The sequence below is a fragment of the Coturnix japonica genome, chromosome 2 (genome assembly GCF_001577835.2).
Source record: "Coturnix japonica isolate 7356 chromosome 2, Coturnix japonica 2.1, whole genome shotgun sequence".
In the NCBI taxonomy this organism is placed as follows: domain Eukaryota; kingdom Metazoa; phylum Chordata; class Aves; order Galliformes; family Phasianidae; genus Coturnix; species Coturnix japonica.
In genome coordinates this window covers 40,095,016-40,117,028 of record NC_029517.1, presented here as the reverse complement: position 1 = coordinate 40,117,028, position 22,013 = coordinate 40,095,016, and the positions used below count along the sequence as shown (strand labels likewise).

General features: G+C 33.5%; 1 protein-coding gene across 3 annotated transcripts in view; it reads left to right on the top strand.

Annotated features, from left to right (window-relative positions):
• Positions 1 to 22,013, top strand: part of ULK4 (unc-51 like kinase 4) — a 191,263-nt gene that overhangs the window by 5,126 nt on the left and 164,124 nt on the right. For all 3 annotated transcript variants that reach the window (XR_001553160.2, XM_015854094.2, XM_015854095.2), the window contains 13 exons: positions 417 to 576; positions 3,094 to 3,195; positions 3,977 to 4,060; positions 4,925 to 5,000; positions 5,574 to 5,663; positions 7,319 to 7,425; positions 7,539 to 7,605; positions 9,373 to 9,472; positions 10,018 to 10,122; positions 11,061 to 11,121; positions 12,555 to 12,736; positions 13,458 to 13,504; positions 14,323 to 14,401. Coding sequence is in view for 2 of the 3 variants with exons in the window: in XM_015854094.2 (XP_015709580.1) it covers positions 417 to 576; positions 3,094 to 3,195; positions 3,977 to 4,060; positions 4,925 to 5,000; positions 5,574 to 5,663; positions 7,319 to 7,425; positions 7,539 to 7,605; positions 9,373 to 9,472; positions 10,018 to 10,122; positions 11,061 to 11,121; positions 12,555 to 12,736; positions 13,458 to 13,504; positions 14,323 to 14,401 (1,260 nt within the window). In the remaining variant the exon portion in view is untranslated. The remainder of the gene's footprint in view (positions 1 to 416; positions 577 to 3,093; positions 3,196 to 3,976; positions 4,061 to 4,924; positions 5,001 to 5,573; positions 5,664 to 7,318; positions 7,426 to 7,538; positions 7,606 to 9,372; positions 9,473 to 10,017; positions 10,123 to 11,060; positions 11,122 to 12,554; positions 12,737 to 13,457; positions 13,505 to 14,322; positions 14,402 to 22,013) is intronic.

Genomic DNA, 22,013 nt, shown 5'->3' with positions numbered 1-22,013 from the left:
GTTATAAAAATTGTTTCTTATCCAGCATAAAATTAAAAACAAAATCACTTATATTTATTTATTTTTTGCCTCAAATGAATCAATGTTTCCTTTACAGTCCTTTCACTTTACAACACATTTTTACTTTAACTCTTATTTTTACTTTTCTGCACTAATATCGTCCATCACCATTCATTTCAGCTTAATAATGACTGAACAAAAATGTAAATAAAACCATTAATGGTTGTGCTGTCACTTTATGTGCTGTTTTTGGTGATTGGTTTTGATTTAAATTTCTCAGTGCTTTTAGATATGATAGTGATCATCTCTATTTACTTAAATGATTAAATTATTGTGATTTAATATAGTTTGTATTGGAAATTAGTGTAGACAACAGTGTTAATAGCTGGTATGCTGCATTGTGTTTATTCCTCTAGATTCTGCTGGAAGGGCCTGGCACTTTGAAGTTCAGTAACTTTTGCTTGGCTAAAGCAGATGGAGAAAACTTGGAAGAATTTTTCACTTTAGTCGAATCTGAAGATACAGGAGATGTTGTTGAAAATGCTCCGCAAAGACACCTGAAAAACAGACTTCAAGGTATGATATTTTTACTAGCTAAAATTAAACTAAACAGACAGAATGAAAGTGAGAGAAGCCGTTGCTATGCACAGTTTTTGAGGGAAGACTGAAAGAAGGTAATTGATCAAAATTCTGATGTGGCTTACTAACTTCCTACAGAAACAGAATAATTCTGTATTGTGAACATTTGTAAATATTAATGTGTTGGCCTGTGAGTGTGAGATGCAAGTTTTCTTTAAGCAGATTTTATTTATTCTGCATATGGGGAATTTTTTTTTTCCCCATACAAAAATTTAGCTGTTGAGGAAGATTGTTAAGAGGGACTGTGACACACAGGGGGAACAACACCTGCAAGTGAGGAGAAAGAAGAGAAACTGTTTAGAAGCATATAGTTGTAATTCTTAAGACAGTTTAAGCACTGAAAAAATGTACTTCTGTCATACAATGTTTGATAGATTAACAGTTGCTTACCTTTCTGTCTTGTTCTAAATAGACTTCATGCTATTTTTGGATTGAAGCTTATATGTAGGCAATCGTAAAATAATATAGTATGTAAGATTTCCACATAACTGGATTATTTTAAATTGCTTTTTGCAATTGACATCTCGTACCATCCAATATTCAAACTGCCTTACTATCCTGAGCAAATATCATATATGAAGGCAATCTGGAATGGCTCAAAGTACTTAGCAAATTGAAAATGCTAATTCTTCATTCGGGTTTGCTAAGGAGGCTTAATCAAATTCACTTTTTAATGAAAACTAATGTGGATTTAAAAAAAATAAATTTGTGAAATACCTTTGGTCCTTGATGCATTTCACATATGACCGATTTAGTATAAGTAGTAGAATTATAAAAATAAGAAAATCACTAAAGCTTCAGAAATGCTGGCTTTCCTAATTGTCAAAAATACAATTTTAGTACTTAGCATATATGAAAAAAGTACGTGCTGCAGATGGTTTCTCCGGGGTCTAGGACTAATTTCCATTAAGTTTATGTTAAATGTATGCACAGTTCAGTAAGCGCAAAACCAATCTGCTGCTACTTTGATTGGAGATTTTGTATCCATTTAACAATAGTTTAAAGAATGGCTTTTGTGTTTTTTGACATAGGATTTTCACCTTACTTTTTGCTGCTAGTGGTCCAAGTAATTTCCAGTATGATGATTAATTGTTTCAGTACCACTTACATAAGATGTTTCTTTTTGAAGTATAAGAAAGTTGTTACTGTGCTTTAATTTCTGCAGAAAAATCCATGCAAATCCCAATGGGCTACAACTGCTGTGCTACATTTTCATTAATAAAAAAGCTTTAGAATTTTGGTTTTACTTTTCAGAATCCTTTAATATTTTGTGTCTTGGAGCATCTCGGAGACCTTTGTTTCCCAGATAATGAGACATCATTGCAGTTGCTGTTATCTGGAACACTGGAAATCTTGGCAATGTGTTATGGGAACAAAAAGAGCTTTCTTAATGCTGTCTCCTGCAGATAGCAGCTACTGCGATTATGAAGGCCAGGAACAGGATTTGTTTTGTTTTGTTTTTTTCCAGAAGTAAATGCAAATATAAAATCTCTTTCCTGTTACCTTTCAAATCAGCTTATGTATATATATTTAATAACCTGTTGTCACTTAAAATAACTAAAATGGATTGCAAAATCCAAAATAAGCTCCTTAAAGGATTATGGAATTTACATTTTTGCTGAGATTTTGTAACTTTTATGGAGATTTTGGAGAAACTAGTATTTGGACTAGGTATAACTATATCAATGATCTAATTTATGGACCTTGTTTATTCTAACAGTTTTCTAATTTCATGTAAGTTAATGTCTTAGGATATCTTTTTTTTATAAATGTAAAACCTGATGTAACCTAATGATTTTTGTTAATCACATGAGACTTACATTGGTTTAATATACTCAACTGGCTTGGCTGTGGAAGCTGTCAAGATTTTTTTTTAATCTTCTTCCATTAATCATGTTAGAAAAGTATAAGCACAACTGTTGAATCACAGCCTGAACCTCTGAATCACCACCTGAGGCAAGGACAGAGTCAGCCATGGGAGTGCAGGTGAAGGCAATTCAGCTTTGTGACCAGAAGGGTTGGAGCCTGGCTGCATCTCTCCTAGTCCTCGTTTAAGGGCTGACCCCCACTGGGGAAGGATCTCTTTCTGGGAAATCACTCTTTTGGGAGTTTTCTTGCTAACCTACAGCAGCAGTGAGCATTTTCCATTTATTTCTGATTATCCTTTTCCAACGTGATAATCCTTCCTGCTGTAGACCACATCACTCTGTATATTTGCTGACTATAAACAAATGGATTAATGAAAGTGACACAAACAAAAAAATAGCTTCTGCAATCCTACACGATTCAATACAAGTTTAGGGAGGAAAAAATTATTTTCAAATTACATTTGGTATCTCATGTTTCGTACCTCTAAGTGGAGATTTTTTCTACGCTTCAGTGAGTTAGAGGTGGAGTTTTAGGTGTTCTACAGGATAAATGTTAAATTGAGTGTATTTGTATGGTATTTTGTAGGCTCTCCATTATACACAGCTCCAGAAGTAATAAAGGGAGAAGACTTCTCCAAGTCCAGTGATCTGTGGTCCTTAGGATGTTTACTTTACGAAATGTTCTCAGGTTGTAAGTTTGTGTATTTCTTTAATAACCATGATAATGAAAACCTACTCTGTGATCCTGATTTAAGTTCTTTTTTACTTTTTAGGGAAGTTGAGACAGATATATTTAAGAAAAGTTTAAAAATTTCTCAAAACTGCATTAAGTATGCTTAAGAAAAACAGCTTATAAAGCAATCAACTGAAGTGATATTATAAAATTGTGCTTCTGCCTGAGTTCCAAATGTAGTGATATTAACCAACCTGTATTCCTCAGATACCATGACTTAAAATTGTAGCAGTACTTGCGTTTGGACAATATCCCATTTTTAATCTCTTCAGTATTAAACTCTGGATTTGACTTTTGAGGGAGAAAACTTTTAACTAGTCTAAAGCTAGTCATTGGCTTTCCTGCAGATAAAGTTACCATTGCCTGTAGCTGGAAGGAAATTTTCAATGCAAAATAATTACAGTACAGTACACAGATCTGTTGGATCGGTATACTCTGCTTTGACCTTCTTTGGCTTCTGTCTCATTATTGTTTCATACAGAGCATTCATGATGGCCTACCTCTGGTTTTCTTTAGAACGTGTTCTGTCCTTGGTGTCTTTGGCTATTCATGGCAGAAGAATTTAATCCAAGGATTTATTTTTAAGTGAACCTTTAAAATAGAATTCATATCAAAGATGTTTGTTGCTTTGAATGTTTCCGTAGAAAATGAGCTCATTATATACAATAGCACCTGCAATTGTATTTGCATTTTGAAATTTGCGTAACCTGAGAAATGAACTTCTGTTTGTTTTTAGGAAGACCGCCGTTCTTCTCAGAAAACTGTTCAGAATTAATTGAAAAGATTTTATATGAAGATCCACTGCCACCTAGGCCAAAGGGTAATGTTCTGTTCTTGTTAAATGTGACAAAATGAATCAATAGTAACAAAGATTTATTCTGAATCTAATTGCAGGAATTGCTTAGCTGTCCCAAGTGAATGTTACCATTGCCCTTCCTTTGCTATGAGCACCTTCCATTAATGATAAATGTTTACATTTCTCTTGATAAAACAGGTACATCATTTAGTGTAAAGGATTAAATATAAATTCTGGGATGGGATTTTTGAAATTTGTTATTCAAGGCATCAGTGGTATTCATGGAGGCACTTCATTAGTTTCTAATTTCAGTTCAAAGTAATACAGCAGAAATGTGACCTGCTGAGTTAAAACTGTTTCTTGTTTCAGTTGTAAGGGAAATCAGTAAGATTGAAGCAAATTGTATTTCATGATTTTGAGCTCTCAAAAGTAGTCTTTCTCAGCTAAGAATTCTGGAAACCTCTGTGTAACAGGATGCAATAACAGTCTTCCTAAAACTACTACGGCTAGGCTAAATTTCAGTCAGCGCAATTTTCAACTCTACTTTGTTTTCATCTAGTAGTTATATGATGATGGTAAGGTGCATATTTTTAATATGAAATATAAAAATACATGAATTTGTGAATATTTAAAATAATAAATGTATGTATTTTATAAAAATTTAGCTTGACCAAGTATTGTTGTTTCATCATCTTTTTGAAGATCATTTTAATAGAAGGACTTCATATTTAGTGTTTTTTATGCATTCTTTGTTTTTTTCCAGGTGAAACTGGTGTTAAATAAAAATTCTTTAATGTCATCTTCAGATAATGATTTGATTTACTTTGTCATAGATGACAGTTGATTCTGTTGTCCAGTTCTTGTTTTCTTAAGTCTTTCTATTTTCAGGTTCTGCTTTTCAGAAACCTTCTGCAGAGTTTGTTAGCTTACTTGATGGATTGCTTCAAAAGGATCCCCAGAAGAGGTAAACTGGTTGTTTGCATCTCCTTTTTCATATCTGGGAGAAAATAATAACTATGATACTATCTGGTGACAATGGAAAAGAATAATTTTCTCCTTCATAAAAGAAGAAATCGTGCATTTTCTCATGCAAAACTTTATTTAACCAAAACATTAATTCTGTATGGTTTTCTGTTTTTGTGTGTGGTGTTAAATAGGTGACTGTTTAACAGGTATGATAGCTTTTAAACTTAGATAGCTTTGATTTTCCAGAGCAATGGAAATATTTATTTTATAAGACTTTAATTTATAGATGTTACATTTATATTTTTGTATAATGTAATTATTTATAGAGTAATGTAAATATTGGGACTGGGTAAACTGTTTCCTTAATCTCATCTCTCTGTGTTGTATGAATGATCCATTTCAATTTTAGACAAAGCATTTTGTCTATAATATAATTTATTTGTTGACCACATACCAACTAAGAACAGTAATAGTTGCTTCGTAGTATCGCTGGATTCAGAACCTAGCCTGACGTGCTTTTGTAGCTGTACTTTGCCGCTGCTTTTTCAGTTTGTCTATTGCTTTTCAAAAGGCTCAATTGGACAGACATATTGAAACATCCATTCTGGAAAGACTCCCTTAGCCATTGTGACTGTGATTCTTCAGACAGCCAGGTCTCAAGGTACTTAATGTTCTAGCAGATGTCTTCTACTGTACATAGCAACAAATAAATAAATAGTACAGTTTTAACATATTTTCCTGTAAATTTTTTAGTCTTTGAATTTTGCTTAGGATTTTAATTTCATTAAATAATTGATGAGTTAAGCTTTACACTATCCAGTGAGCAGTTTGGGGTGCTTAGGAATTACTGTATCCTATCAGTGTGAGAGGATGTTTACTCTCTCTAGACTAATTTCGTCTAGCTATGGAATGCTGTTTTTTTGTTTATATAACAATGATGAACAGTAATTTGACTTACAATACTGTTCTTATGCTTTATTAGAACATTTACAAAGGAGTCGATTTCGTCTTTGTTTTTATGCATTAACATGAAGTAAAAAAAAACCTATCCAGCACGTCATCTTAGGCTTTTTTAGCCTTGTGAAGGTAGTTGACCCATATTCTTTGTTTATTGCATGAAGTGTTAATCTAATGTTTTTATATTTAAATGTGAAATATTCTGCATTCCTATATTAGCAGAAACACCCAGCCCTTTTGTGAAAATTGGCTTTATACATAATACAATTGGCTTCTTCAAAATGTCAGTTAATCTCGCTGACTTAATTTGTCAATTTCCTTTTAGAGGTTTGTTTTTTGTTTTTAATAAACAAACAGTTGTTCTAAATATTTGAATGATATTTCAGGTTCCATTCAGGGAACAAGTATGGAAATAGCATTATTTTAGAATACAGCATGCTTCTGTATTCTGTCTATTTTTACATTCTGTATTACGTTGCTGAAATTCCTATTTCTGGTATCAGTGCTGCAGGATTTTTTGCTACCAATGTTTGTTCTAGTTTAAGATGCTGTTCTTTGTCTTTTAATTTTATTATTACTTTTACCACCAGGGCAAATAATCAAGATTTCAAGTTTATATCTCAAAATTAGAATTTATTCAAAATATTGATGAGAGTTAGATCCACCTTTACTATATTGCTGAGCAGTTCTCAGAGAATCAGAAGAATAATTACCCACAATATACTGGACTTCTTGACTTTACTTACGGGGGTCTTCTAATGATTCTGAAATATTCACTAAGGCAGTAATTGGCAGACATGAAGAATCAAGGACATGGTCTTGACAAGCAAAATAAGATCTGTACTTCTTTCTAAATATGAGGTCCACAGGGAAGGTTTATATCAACCAGTTCCATGTAAACAGTACAGGGAAATATAGAAGTGAAAGCAAAAAACTTGCTATTAACAAGTTAATAAAAAAAAACCAACAAAACAACCAAAATTATTGATCTTAATGCATGGTACAGGTTTTGGTATTGAAAGTATGTTGGTTGTGAATTTTTTTCTCTGAAGATTGAGCAGTCTCTGAAACGTACAAAATTACTCTGGTATTCCTGGGTATAAATTTATTCCTAATTTCTTCAATGCCGGTTGTACTAAGGGAGCTAGAGAGTTCTTTAATATTCTCAAGTTACTTGCTCAAAAACAAATTTTCATCATTGCCATTACCAACATAAAAAGTACTTGTAGCTCGTATTAGAATAAGAGGATGATCTATGAGAATGACAGCTAAATTGCATGTTAATAGTTGCAATAAGTAATGGATATGATCCATCTGATTTCTTCTAAATCTTTTTAATTAATATGTCTTATTAAACAGCAATGAAGACTTGGAGTCATGGAATACCAAGGGGCCAGAAGATGCTTGTAAAAACCGATCATCCTCAAGAGCAGATAACAAGTTACTAAGAAATTCTTTCAAAATAGGTAATATTCATTATGTTATTTTGAATTATATTGTTGGTCTCATTAGCATGCTTGTTCCCTGTGTTTTGTTTATTTGAACACTTAAATGCAAGTTTCTGTTCTTTTTTCTGTAGAAAATCCGACTGAATTGCGCCCCAAAAATGCAGCTGGTGAATCAAATGAATCCATATTTCTTCTGAGGTATGAAAATCAAAAGAACAGTCAGAAAACCCTTGAAACCTGCACCCCCCCCTCCCCCCCCCCAATCTCTTGAGATGCTTTTTATCTTTTTATTGTTTTATTTGTAATATTTTATAAGTATTTACTTTTGAATTTTCTAACAGTTAAGACACACTTGAGATGCAGTTAAAACAATGCTTTTTTGGCTTTCTGAAAGTGATTTTGATGGGTGTCTTGATTTCTTAACTGTTTGCCTAAAGATAAGTCTCTGCTTAGAACTTCTTTCTTTTGATATATGAGTATATGCTTTGAATGTGGTTATGTTAGCTATAAAAAAAATGTACAGCTTGAAATGCACTAGTAAATACTGCCTGCCACTTTTCATCACAAGCTATTGGTATTACTAAGTGCTGTTCTAGATACTGCTTGAATGATTTAATTTCTTAAAGCTAAAGTTCTAAAGTATAGATGTGAAAGGGAATTGTTGGCCTGTCATTTGGCAACAAAATTTACCTTACTACCAAGGTAGTTAATCAGCTTTTCACAGCAGTAACTTCTGTGTGTGCAAATGGAATAGATCTCACTCATTTCAGCTACTTCAGTGTTTTCTTGTCTTGTTTTGAGACACAAGCTGAGAACTGGAAGTCTTTTTTTTTTTTTTTTTCTTCAAGCATATGTAGATACCAATTAAGTTTGGAAAAAAAATCTATTTTCATCTCTTATATGCATATATATGGATATCTGTATGTATGTATATGCTATATACATGCATATGAACATCTCTTGATGGAACCTTGAATTTGTATTTCATCCAGGCTAGAAATCATGCTTTTTCTGGTTTAGGAAATTTAATTTCTTCAACTTACAAGCAGAACCAAATTAACACACTTTATATAGTTGGATGTAGCTAGTAGAGAATATTTAGGGAACGCTTCATTTCTAACTTTTAAAATTAAGCTACAGTTGAAAATACATAAAAGATGCAATTTTTTAATCTAGATAAGAATGAGAACTGTTGACCATTTGATCTCTGACTTTAATGATCATCTTTAGTTCTGACTAATATTTGTATTTTTTAGTTTAGTTGCTTTGTCTTATCAAATTGCAACTAGTTGTCCATATTACTTTTTGGAAGTCAAGAAAACACTTTTATTTTACGTTGTTGATAGAATCAGCGTTTCTTGGCCTGCTAGTTTTAATGGTTCTAAAGTTAAACACTTTGAAATGAATTAAGGTACAATATCAAAGAGATTAGCAACCGTATTAAAATTGCTAATATATAGTGTTCTTTTTTTTTTCTAATTGTGAAACAGTTTAAAACAACAACAACAACAACAACAAAATCACCAAAAACCAGAATGTAAAGTAATCCTGCTTCACATTCATTTATGAAAATGAGGCTGTTTTTTATTCCCATTATCTTAGAAAGATTTGGTAGTTGGAAGAGAGTAACTACTGTTTTTGTAAAGTTGGCATTTTGTTTGTTACAAGGAAACAAGCTGGTCATGTTTTAGCATCCACTCCAGAGGCTTGACTGGACAAGAAAACAATCAAACTACATTTATTTAACAATAAAACAAACCCAGGAAGTTTCTTATTTCCAGCTGATGGATGTATTCTAACTTTGTCAAAACGTGCTTGAAGACACAAAGATTGTGTTATGTTGCTGGGGACAATGTAACTTTTTTGTCTTGAAAATGAAAACAAGTAAAAACCCTAAACCAACAAACAAAATCCCACAACAGTGGCCTGCAGTGAGACTTAATCTGTATTCTGTTTATTTTGAAGTTCTCGTCCTACTCCTAGAACCAGCACTGCCATAGAAGTAACTGATGTTACTATTTCCCCAATCCAAAATTCTCCACAAAAGGATTCAAGCATGACAAGGGTGAGTAGAAAAATTAATATTTTCAGTGATATTTTCAGGCAGCGATATAATCACAATCAAAATCTTAGCCTGGAGTCTACAACAGAAGCAGCTTTCTTTCTCATTCTACAATTGTAACAGAAGAGTAGTTCTTCCAGTAATAATTTCTTTAGTGTGTAAAAATATTAAAAAAAGAAAAAAATAAATTTTTACAAAGCTTCCGGTGTAGGAGTCAAATAAGATGTTTAGTTTCCCTTTAATTCAGTGCATAAAATAGTGAGATTATCTTTTTTTTATCCATCTACATTTTAAACTTCAGTTGCAAGTGGGTTGTTTCTTTGTTTTTTTTGAGTTCTGTCTTTCTTCCATCATGCATGTTTTTCATAATTTTTAGTTGCAAAGTCCAGACCCTACCAGTAACTACACAATTAAAAAGCAATTTAGAATATATTGTTTGCATGACCAAACTCTGTGGCATAATATTGAAGTGAAATATTACGGGAGTAAGCGTAAACTTTCTTCTTTTCTGCAAAACAGTGTTTCAGAAAATTTTGTTCTTGTTCTAGGCTGAAAGTGTGTGCTCAAGTCAGCAAGATATGGAGTCAGCATTGAAAGAGCTCATTTACACTGAATCTGATCTTATCGTAACGCCAATCATTGACAATCCAAAGGTAGAGCAAAATAAAGCACAAGAGTCAGGAACTTGTGGGTGAGGCTAGCTTTGCAGATAAATCTTTAATCAGGGTGAAACTCATTTCCTGTATTTTATAATTCAAATTTTAAAGCAGTTCCACCCAGTCATCTGGCAAGCTCTCATGCAAATTTTTGGCTGTCTTTTATAGTCCTATTGTATTGCTAATTTGGAGAATAGAGTTATTTTGGGGTTGTTAAATTATGTTAAAAAATGTTTTACAAAGATAGAAGCTATTAAATGCTGTGTTCAGTGGTTTTGTAGATTTGTTTTCTGATAATTTGCTTTAATATCTGTTACTTACAGGAAAACAAAGCTGAGTGTATTTTGGTATAAAGAAAACAAAGCTGTCCATGAAGCCACATAGTTCAGGTGTTAAACTTTTGCAGAACAACTTATGTAATTCTCTAAGTTTTAGACATAATATTTCTAAAAAGTGTGAACTTGCTTTTCTGGAAAGGGAGGTCTGAAGCTGTAAGAACGATAGCATGGCTTGGGTTGGACGGGACCTTACAGGTCATCCAGTTCCAACCCCCCTGCTACGGGCAGAGTTGCTAGCCACTAGATTGTGCTGCCCAGGAACCCATCCAGCCTGGGCTTGAACACCTCCAGGGATGGGCATCCACAACTTCTCTGGGTAGCCTGTGCCAGTGCCTCACCACACTCTGAAGAATTTCTTCCTAACATCTAACCTAAACTTTCCTTTCTTCAGTTTAAATCTGTTCTCCCTTGTCTTACCACTTGCTATGTATGTAAAAAGTCAATCACTTCTTCCTGTAAGCTCCTTTCAAGTACTGAAAAATGCCTCAGGAATAGAGAATAGCCAGTAGAGCACTATTTTTGTGTCTTTGTTTTTATGTTGATTGCTGAAAAACTTTCAGAAATGCATTAAAACTAGTTGTGATGTTATTTCTCCAGATAATGAAGCAAGCACCGGTTAGATTTGACTCAAAAGCTTTACATATACCAGCATATTCAGGTATGGCTCTGCTGACACTGGAACATTTGTTCTGTATATAGTGGTGTAACTGTCACAAGATTGATAGCATCCCTTTGTAACTCAGCCTAGGTGAGGGGAGAGTTCAAAACTTTTTCCTGAAGCTGAAGTTGCAAAAGTTATGTTCTTAACTAGACCAAAACTGAGTAGAATTTTCAAGTGCTAACAGCTATATATATACATACATACATGGATTAAGATCTGACAAAGTTAAAGAAGTAAAAGAAAACAGGATGTTGAAATGTGTAGTGTTGATGAGCTATAATACTTGATAGCCTTGGCAGTTCTACATATAATTGTGACATGTTCCCAATGGGCAGTGTAGATTTGTGGATATGTTTTTGTTCTGTTTTGTCTATTATTTCTGGAAAGTATTTCCTCTGGTCTATTTACGGTAGTATTGTTAGGCTTTACAGTGCTTGAAGAGGGATGTCAGAAAAGTAGTTACTCCTAGAATTCAGATAGATCCTCTATCTAGACAGAGTGACTTGTTTATTTTCTTTCTCTAACGAATTGACTCTCTATACTTTAAAGTAATTTGATAGTTGGAAACGAATAGAATGTCCCCTAATCAAGATTGCAGTAACAGATAACATTCTGAATCTGGCTAGTCTCCTAGGCAAAAATGGCCATGTTTAAATACCTGAGCAAGTGCTATTTCATTTAGTTTTGCATTTAAGCATCTATACTATCAGTCTGGCATTCTGATGTGTTTGGCTGTTATTGTCTACATTTATTTAATAAGGGACAGGGTTTGTTTTGTTTTGTTTTCTTGTGGTTGTAACTCTTCTACAGTCGTAGCTTTATTTTTTTGCTGTTGCTTTTCAACACTTTTTCTTTATTGTTAAAAAAAAAGTAAAAGATAAATAGCTGAAATTCATACTGCCTTTCAACTTTGCTAACCTGAACTGTTTGTTACAAGTTATATGCCTTATCTGCATATAAAATAGATGGAAAGGAAATCCTTAGATACTCTGTATTGGAGATGCCAGGATGGTAGATGAGTTATTAGTAAGTAATTAACCAAAACTGAGGAAATCTGTGATTACTAACATGAACTGAATTTAGTTTTGTTTCCATACAGGGATCAGTGAGATGATGATTATGCTCATCATCCCAGTGACTGTTGACTTGTATTCCTCTCGAAGTCATTTGTGCTCAGTTACTCCTAAGGTTTAACCTGATGGATACCTGTCTATATTAAAGTTAATAAGTATTGTAGGTTCATTGCAATTGCTTCTGAGATGATTTTGATGGCATTCATTAGTTTTTACCTCAAATTTGCTGTAAAGAAACAGCGTAAAATAGTGGAATTCTGATTAAAATTTTCGAACTTATTTATTCATGCTGATGTCACCTTCTAGTGTATTAAAACAACATAAAAGATCTTTAACTACGTGTGCTTCTTGTGTTAGCTGAGAAGTTGTCATCTCTGAAAGATGTGGACTGGAGCGACTTCTTGCAACAAGCATGTGCATTGCTTGATTCCACTGAGAAGAATCCAGGAACAGCGCGTTCTAAACTGAATTTACTGTCTTACCTCTGTACTGTGGCTGTCCACAAGGAAGTTGCAAGCAGGCTAATTAACTCTCAGCTGGTAAATAATAAAGCTTTGAAGGGATCAATATGGCTTATGCAGCGTTGGTATAGTAGCAAAAATCAACTGCATTTAGTTATACTAAAAAACAAAACAAAAAACCATAAAGAAACAGCTACTGGAATAAAGATAAAGGGCAAGTTAAGGATAAAAAAAAAGAGTATTGAATTCCATGTCTGTTTTCCTAATGGAGAGTTGCTGTAAGTATGTATTCTAGTATCACTGGAGAATTATTATTTTTGCAATAATCCAATAACTGAATTGTCAATTAGCAGAAGACTAGAAATAAGTGCTGACTGTGCATTAACTCTCAATTCATTATTTTAGCATTTGGCAACTATTTCACTTCTTAAATGTTTGGTAATACTGCATGATAATGTATGTTTGTAAATGAAAGCATCAGTTTTTCCATTATGTAGCGGTACTCATAAAGAACACAATGCTTAATTTCACTTGCTGGTATATGTTTATCATTTTGGCTTAAGGCAAGAATTTCAGAAAAAATTGCCATTTTTACACTCAGGAATTCTGTTCTTAATTTATATTTTGGACAATGTCCACAGTGTTCACCTATGAGTTTTTTTTTTACAAATGCTATCCTAAAACATTTAAAATAACTACTAGTATTTTGTTGTTTGTTTGTTTGTTTGTTTGTTTTTTATCACTGGGATACATCAGATCACAATATCATTAAAATTTGCTTATCTTATTCAAATTATAGTTTCCGGTGTTAATACAGCAGCTGCGTGCCGCCACCAACTGGGATATGTAAGTAACAATTATTTTACATCAATTTTTTCAAATATGAAAAATTACTACTGAATTTCACTAAGGAGTTTTTGAGGAGTTTTTTTGGCCTTTCAAATTGTTGTGGTACTTGATTGCCAGTATGATGTATGCAACACTGGTTTCTTGTTTGGTTTTCTGGCATTGACTTAATATACTGCACTTTTCTGAGACCTAAGTTTATATTAAATGTCTAAAATTTTACCAGAAAGCTATATGACTTACTATATCAATTATTATTACTTAAATTGCTGAATAAACCAAGCCATTCCATGATAGGAAAATATTTCTACTGGTAGGTTTTTTTTTTAATGTTAGAAATCTTTGAAGGTGATAGTGCCCTCTGCTGCTTATTTAATAAATGTTGATAATACTCTGTTTATTTGTTTGTTTAATGAAGCATTTAAAACTGATTTGCTGCTATACATTTCATCTTTGTTTTGTCAGCTTTATTAAAATGCTTATAAGAATCTATTGGGGGGGGTTGATATTTTAAGTAAAGTGAGTGGGAACATGACTGATTGTCAAGACTGTAATAAAGAAGCTCCTTTCTTTATTTTTGAAGGGTAAAAACATATCTTTTTGCATGAATTTATTGCTAAATTAAGCTGAACTGCAGACAGAATACTGTAGTACATCAAAAAACCAAAAAAGACAAAATTCACCTGTAAATAGCACATCAAATAATTCTTGCCCTTAATAATCTGTACAAAATACATGTAGTCAGGATAAAAATTGTTTTTTGCTGTATTTTTTAAACAGTTTTTCTTTACTTGAAAAACAATGTATTTCTTATGCAGACGTGCTAAAGTGGCTCGAGTGATTGGTTTGCTCGCACTACACACATCTGAGCTTGGAGAAAATGTACCTGTGTCTGAGGTAAATTTTCATTTCATTTTTTAAATATTGTTAATGCTTTTACTAGCATGTCAGATTTTCACTGCTTTATTTCTTGCATATGTGAAAAGGGGAAGTAATTCAATTAAATACGTTAACCTGTGTATTCATTCTGTGTAGGAGTGGTTGTGATATTTAGAAAACTCTGGTAATTAACGTTAGAGTATGAAAAATCAGACATTTTTTCTTCTCCTTTACTTCATCAAGTAGTCACTGTCATACTTCTGTTTTCTGTGTGTATGTGCGAAGAAAATGTTGACATATTTTGCTATTCTGAAATGAAATCACTATTAGCATAAAAATAGTACAACTGCTTCTTACAGATCTTTTTTCCCCTCTACAAGAAGTAATTGAGTTGGGACTCATTTGAGTTTTCTCTCAACTCTTGAAGAATGTGTATAATGAAAAGTCAAGTGATTTTCTGTGGAGATGAAAACTATTCTGAATCTTCTGTTCATTTTGTATTCTCAGCAGCTGACTCAAACTGACAGATAATTAATATGATCTTATTTGTTTTGTGTTTTTTTTTCTTATGTGTAGTACATGCACACTGCACAGTGTAACAGTATCTGCTTCTCAATATCTGCTTAAGCTGTGAAGCTGACGTTGTTTTTGCTTTGTCAGATACAGTCAGTATTTGAATGTGAGAAACACAACTGCTTATCCCACTCTGAAAATACAAGATACAATAGTTCAGTTAAAGTTCCTTCAAAGACCACTGATTCCATCTGTCTGACCATGCCAGAGCTACCCAAGAGCTAAGGCATGTTACTGGGGGCATTTTCCATGTGTCTTTTGAACACTCATAGCACAGAGCATCAGCCCCACCTTTCTGGGAAGCCTGGTCCAGTGTTTTGCTATTCTCATGGTGTAGAGAGTATTTTCCTAAGTGCCCAGTATGACCCTCCTCTGGCCCAGCTCTATGCTGTTCAGATATGTCCTGTTCTCAAAGACCTGGGTGAAAAGCCCAGTGCCGCCCTCTGCTTGTCTTCCTCAGGGTGCTGTAGAGAGCAGAGAGATAATCTGCTTTCACACTGTGCAGATCTGGTACGTAGTAAATACAGTTAATGGTTAATAGCTAACTTTTCTTGGCAGTGGAGTTAAGGAGTTTTCTTTGGTCAAGATTCCAGTGTTTTCGTTGTTTTGCTTTTTTCCCCTCTTACTGAATATTGCATTTTGGAATTTCATTATCTAGAAGAATTATGGTTATTTTGCTTTTCTATGAACATAAAAGTCATTTACAAATATAATTTAGCATCTTCAGAAATCTGCCTTTGCTTAAAACAGCAAATGAAATGTGTTGCCAGTGACATTGATAGACTAGAAAAGAAACATTAGTTCTCAGTACCACTTTGACTCCATTCTTACATGAATTAAAATGAATTTTATATACCCTAATTAGGAAAATAATGGATTTGAGTTAAAATACTGTTCAAAACGTGACTGCTGTGCTTACTCTAATGGCAGTTATTGCAAGTTTTCCTCTTAAAATAATTTCTCAATGTAAAAAATATTTTAGAATGCCCGTAAGACTAGGATTAGGGGAAAAAAAACTAATTATAATATTTTAGTATCTTCAGTGTAGTAACTTCTGGTCTACAGTCTTGATTCCTGCCTGCCCTCTTCAAGTTGCTAGAACTGGATGAATAGCTAGTTTATCATTCCTTGGGACTGTAAGCTATTTTATACTGTGTATTGCTTTTTTAAAAGTTAGAATTATTTTCTTGTTTTCTCTGCTTTTAAGAAGAAAGAAAAACAACTAATTTTGAACAACATTGTGTACTGTAATAAAATATAGTGTATTTTATCCTCTTATATGAACCTGCTGATGCTCCAACTGAAATTTCTTGATAGCAGATGTAATTTAGGAAATGTTCGGACTACTCACAGCTTGGTCTTGACTTGTAATTGTGTAATTCAGTTCTTAAGGACTTCAGTCTATAACATACAATCCCTAAATTGGGAGCTCTAAATATAGACCTTTACTAAAAGAGATAAGTCTGGTGCAACTGTCTTAGTCCAAAAGGCTAATTTAACTTTTCTGTAGTACAGAGGCAAATATGGGAAATGTGGAGTTACACAGGGGAGTTAATGCAAGTGCGTACTCCTGTTTCTCCAAGATACGCTCTATGCCTCCAGCTGTAGGCATCTCTAGGATTTCCTGAGCCAGGTGTTTGAATTTATCTACTTGTTCTCTAAACACTGTAAAAGTTTTACCATCCATAGAATCCATTGGGAAGAGACTGCACAGTTAAACAACATGCTGTGTGAGGCAGCACTCATTTGGTGTGAACTTGCCTTTGATAGGGTCATTTTGGGGCCCATTGGTTCTTACACTATGCGGGAAGCACAGACTTTCATGTTCATCTTACCTGTGCCAGTTACGAGTTATGGTGCGATGCTTAAGGCTTGATGTTCTTTTTCTTTTTTTTTGCTCATCTCTGTTCCAGATAGATGTGCTCTAATGTTGTTAGTTCCTCATGCTGAAGCTTTTAAAATATTATTGATCCATTTTCCTATTTTACATTCTTTTTCCAGATCGCAGTCTCACCTTTTTAAGTCTGGTAACGAAGACTGCTTCCTCTAATAAGATGCCAACACATAAGTGATCTATCTACTGGTAGCTGATTTTCTGCTTACTTCCCATTCTGTTCCTAGAAACTACTAACAATTTTACTTTTTCTTTGACAGCTGTTGAGCAGACTTGATCTCTGTGGATCTCTTTCTCGCAGCCCAAGTATTTTGTTTTCAAGTATGAAAAGTCCGTTCAGAATTGCATGAAAATGCAGAATTACAATTGCCCCTGTGCATGCTGTGCTATGTCTATTAAATTTACTTTTCCACTTTTATTTCTGCATTGCAATCCCTTTGTAGCTTTGTTACTCCATTATTCAATCATCCAGTTGTTTTTAATATGATTTCTGAAAAACACTTTTACATACATAACCACTAGAGGTCACTCTATAATATAAAAAATAAAATGCAAGTCAGCTACTATTTCTTGTAACATGCTGGAAAAGTCTAGGCAGACATATATGACAGTGGAACTACATGCTATTTTGGTTCTGCTCATATATTCTAAAGCTGCTGATATATTTTAATGTGAATTCATTTACAATTGATCTATTTCCAATTAAGTCTTTTTTAGAACAGTTCTTTATAGAATAGAAAAGAGTGACTGATCTTAGAATATGAAAGAAATTGATCTCTTGTATATTTATTCTTCAAGTCAGAATGATGACATTTTGTGCAATTTCTTTTACCTGGCAGTTGCAATAAAAATTGTTGAGGTAGTTGCTGAAGATCAGTTACTTTCTGACCTACTGATGGTTGTTATGAATGAGTTTTTTGGTATTGTTTTTTCCAATGGAGCTGCCTTTTACATATCAGAAATATAATTTCTTCTTATCTATTCCTCGTTATCTTAGTCAAAGAGCTAAAGCTCCCTACTTATGGTTTGAAAGTGGTTCTTACAGGATTAACTGCTTGTGCTTAGAAAAATCTGCTTACCCTTAATTTTGGAGAAAAATTCTTCCCAAGTTAGGGAACCTTGCTTCCATGTATGGCTAATTTAACTTACTGATGACAAGAAACTATTGTTTTTTCTTTTCTGTGAATACCTCGTGTTTCTCTCTGGATAGGCACATCTACTCTGATGTGAAATTTCTGCCTTCACTTTTTATTTTAGTGATCCTCAAGGAGATCATAAAGCTGTCTCACCAAATGCTTTTGTGTCAGGGTGCACTGACCTTCTTTGTCAGGTAAAGGACCAGTCTTCCCTACTGTATGAATCACTTTCTGTCACCCTCCTTTTTTGGAGGTAAAATCTTTCCTGTTTTTTCTCTCTTTAAAATTTGCTGAGTGGAAATATCAGTCTCGCCCTATGACCCCTAGGACATTAGGCATAGCTATGCATTTTTTCCTACAGATATGGGTCCGCTGCTCTGCTGAGAGAGGTTTTGGTGACCCTTCAATACAGTTTTTTCATCTGCAAGTTTCTTTGCAAAGCCTTTGGCTTATGGAACTCCATGTGCAAATGAATGAACTTGATATCCCATGTAGAATGGCGGAATGCCTCTAATAACTGAGCTTAGAATGTCATTCTTTTGTCAAAGCAATAGAATATCCTAATGTGTTTTCATCCAAGTTGAAACTGTATATAACTTGAGCCTTTTCATTTCTCATTCTTGTGGTACAATTTGCTAGTTGTTTTGTACAACTTACATAGCATAGCTGCATCATTATAAGTTCAGCTTTATGGTCCCTTTTTCTAGCTAGTCTGATTCCTTCAACTTTTGGAATAGTTATACGGGTTGTTCTCATTAAAATTCTCATACAATGCTGACTTTGTCCTGTTTCTGGCTTCTCTCCGATTATTCCTGTTTCTAAGCCTATACACATCTGCCTGTACTCCAAGGAGATTCAAATTAAAATAGAAGGTTTTATTTGAACTTTTATTCCAACCTGTTTAGTTTTGCTATTTTTATTGTAAAAGGATTATTGAAATCTGCTCACAGTTGATCATCATTTGAGTTTATCCTTGTCTGTTTCCTCCAATGGCACTTAGCTTACAGTATACTGTTTCTTCTTATGCAAAAATAATACCGATTGAAAAAACACCCAAGCTTTAGGAAGTAGATATAACCTAATCGTAAGCTGTATATGAGCGTATGCATGAGTCCTTGCGTATTTGCATACACACACGTCTGCTGTTTTGCAAAATGATTCTGATGAAAGTTTGTCTTTCTAGCATAACAAGGATGGTCAACTAATACTTTTGATCCAATCAGATGACATTTAATTTTTTTGAGTGACTCTTAATAAGCTTCCAACCTCAAAAATGAATTGAAGAAATTTATTATTAACAATTTAGTCCAATGTTTCTAACTCATTAGCTTACCTAGTGCGCAAAGGAGGAAGATGAGCAAATAAAAGATCAATATTTCTCAGGTAAATTAGGTTCTGCTGGCAGAAATTCAAAGAGTATTTGAGCAGTTCTCATAGGTTTAATAAGCCAGAAATATAAGTATAACTAATGTAAATGACAACAAATCTGTCTTACATGGGAATTCCGTATTGCTGGACCAACTGTTAAGAATCTTTTTTACTATATTTGTGGGAAGATTCTTTTTTTAATCTTCAGAAAAATAATTCTATCAATCTCAATAAATTGGGCATGGTTTACTTTTGAAGTCAAAACCAAGTGAGTAGTAGAAAATAAGAACATTTCAGTTTGGTAACTGAGAAGTTACAGAGCTGATTGCACAATTAAATAACTTTTGTGATTTTTCTCAGATTAATTGCCTGAAGAATGCAAGAGGTGCACCTTTGTAAAAGAGATGTAATTGACTCTCTTTTCATAGAGACAGATAAGTTTACTTTTTTCTAAAGATACAACAATACTATTTTAGATTTGAGTATCTGATGGCAGCTCTATATGTTCCATTTGAAAAAATTGCAGAGAATGTATTTATGCCAACAGAAAATGGTGTCACAAACATAAATAGTTTTGTTGGTCTTTTTGGCAATCTGGAAACCTATCATCAAATTCCTTTCTCAGAATGGAAAGCATGGCTGCACATTTTTTGCTGTTCACAGTGCTGTGTTTAGGCACTGTATGCATTCTGATACAACTATTTGACATGAGTCAGCACTGCCTTCCCCGTAACGTGGTGTCATTTGACACAGCATTAATAGTGCACTGATGGTTTGGTTGTTGCTGAGTGGTGGGTACGCACCTTGGACCTCTTCACAATATTTTCATATTGCATAGTCATTTGCTCCCTTAGTTAACAATTTGCATATTACTGCAGTTAATAGAACAGTTCTTACAAAAATGCTGTTAAATTATGACTTTAGCAGTACAGATTATTTGAGTACAGAGTATTTGAAACTGAAGATCTCGGTATTTCACTGTTACACATAATCATATGTGGTGTAAAATACAGCAGCTCAAGCTGTTTATGACATTCTAGTAATTCCTTTCTCCTTCTGTCCGTTGTAATGTAAATGTATAGTGGGGAGTTCTAAGTCTTGCTTAATTAAAATATTTTGTTTATATTTAAAAGTAGTATTTTAGTTATTTTTCACTATAAAATAATCACTTACTAAGTAATAATGTAGAAGTTATACTTCTGTATTTAATTCTCCAGTTATTCATATGTCCTAAATTATTCCCAGCTTGCTTTTACTGGAGAACAACTTCAATTGAAGAGAGCTTACCTGCATGGCAGCTGTCTAATCAGTAATTTCTTTTAATGTTAACAGTAGTTAATGTATACTGAGGACTAAATTTGCTCCAGAATTCTGAGGTAAATAGGTCATCCTTGTTCTTTTCTTTTTTCCATTCCAGAGCAAGAAATATGCAATGAAATGTTGTGACCCAGTAGTTATCTTTAAAGTAAGATGATCACAATTAGTAAGGTATTGAGTAGGATTTATGTTTTTTAACTTTATCCTAAGGTAATAAACAGTTCCAGTTAACTTCCAGAGGAAAATTATAACTTGAAGAGTAGCATGGTGCTACCTTTGTTGTGTATGTGCTGTGTGGCAGTAAGCTGGGTTTTACTGATGGTTGTACAATGTAGGCTCTTGCTGAACTTGTTTTAGTTTGTACTTCCTTCAGAATCATGTTCATGAGGTTTTAGAATCTGTACTCATGTCTTATTCTGTGTATGTGTAAAATAATTTGTCCTTATTCGTTGTATTTAGGAATCTAAATGGAAAATATTCAGTGATTTCTCAGAGCTTTTCATATGTTATACGTATGTATACACAGTGTAAACTACAGAGTAGTTTCTGACCTGCTGTGCTTAGTGCATTCAAAATATTTTCGTAAATGCATTTTCTGTTGCTTAAGAAAAGATTTGTACCACAATTTTGTTTTGTTTTACTTCTGTATTGCTATTATGTTTTGACAAACACAAAAACCATGCAGTTGACTATTTTTTTTTTTTCACTCTTAGTACATTTGGTAGGAGTTGAATGAGAGATTTCAAACAATTTCAGAGAAGGATGAAATGTCTACGCCTTTCTCCTCCATTAGGCAGATGTGATAGAAGAATTGTCCGAATTCTTTCTTTTTATGCTACATCTCAGATTTAACAGCACATATTCTATTCCAAGTTCTCATGAAAACAGTACAGCAAAACAAGTTCTGAATGGTTGTGCATTATAGGGTAGAAAGAGAACAGAATTTATCATCGTGTTGTAGATTTAAATTAGATATGTTCTTTCATTTAGAATTTTTGGCGTTGTGCGTAGAAATTGACCTTCACTTTTAGTTAAATTTTTGGTTCCTACATTGTCATGGGTATCAGCAGACTCATGGAACACATACAGAAAATGAATCTTGAGGTTTGAATTCCTACTGTGAATGAGAGACCACACTGAAAAAAAATTTCATGCATATCCTTCTTGACATGAAACATGACTTCTTCCATTATTTCTGGAAAACACATCTGTGCAATTCTTCTCTATTTCCTAGCATAAATTTGCTAGTATTTCCATAGTGCTTATAAAGTCATATTGTACACTATTGTCATTTTATACTCTCTGGGTATTAGGTTATTTTATTTTTAATTAAAGCTTATTG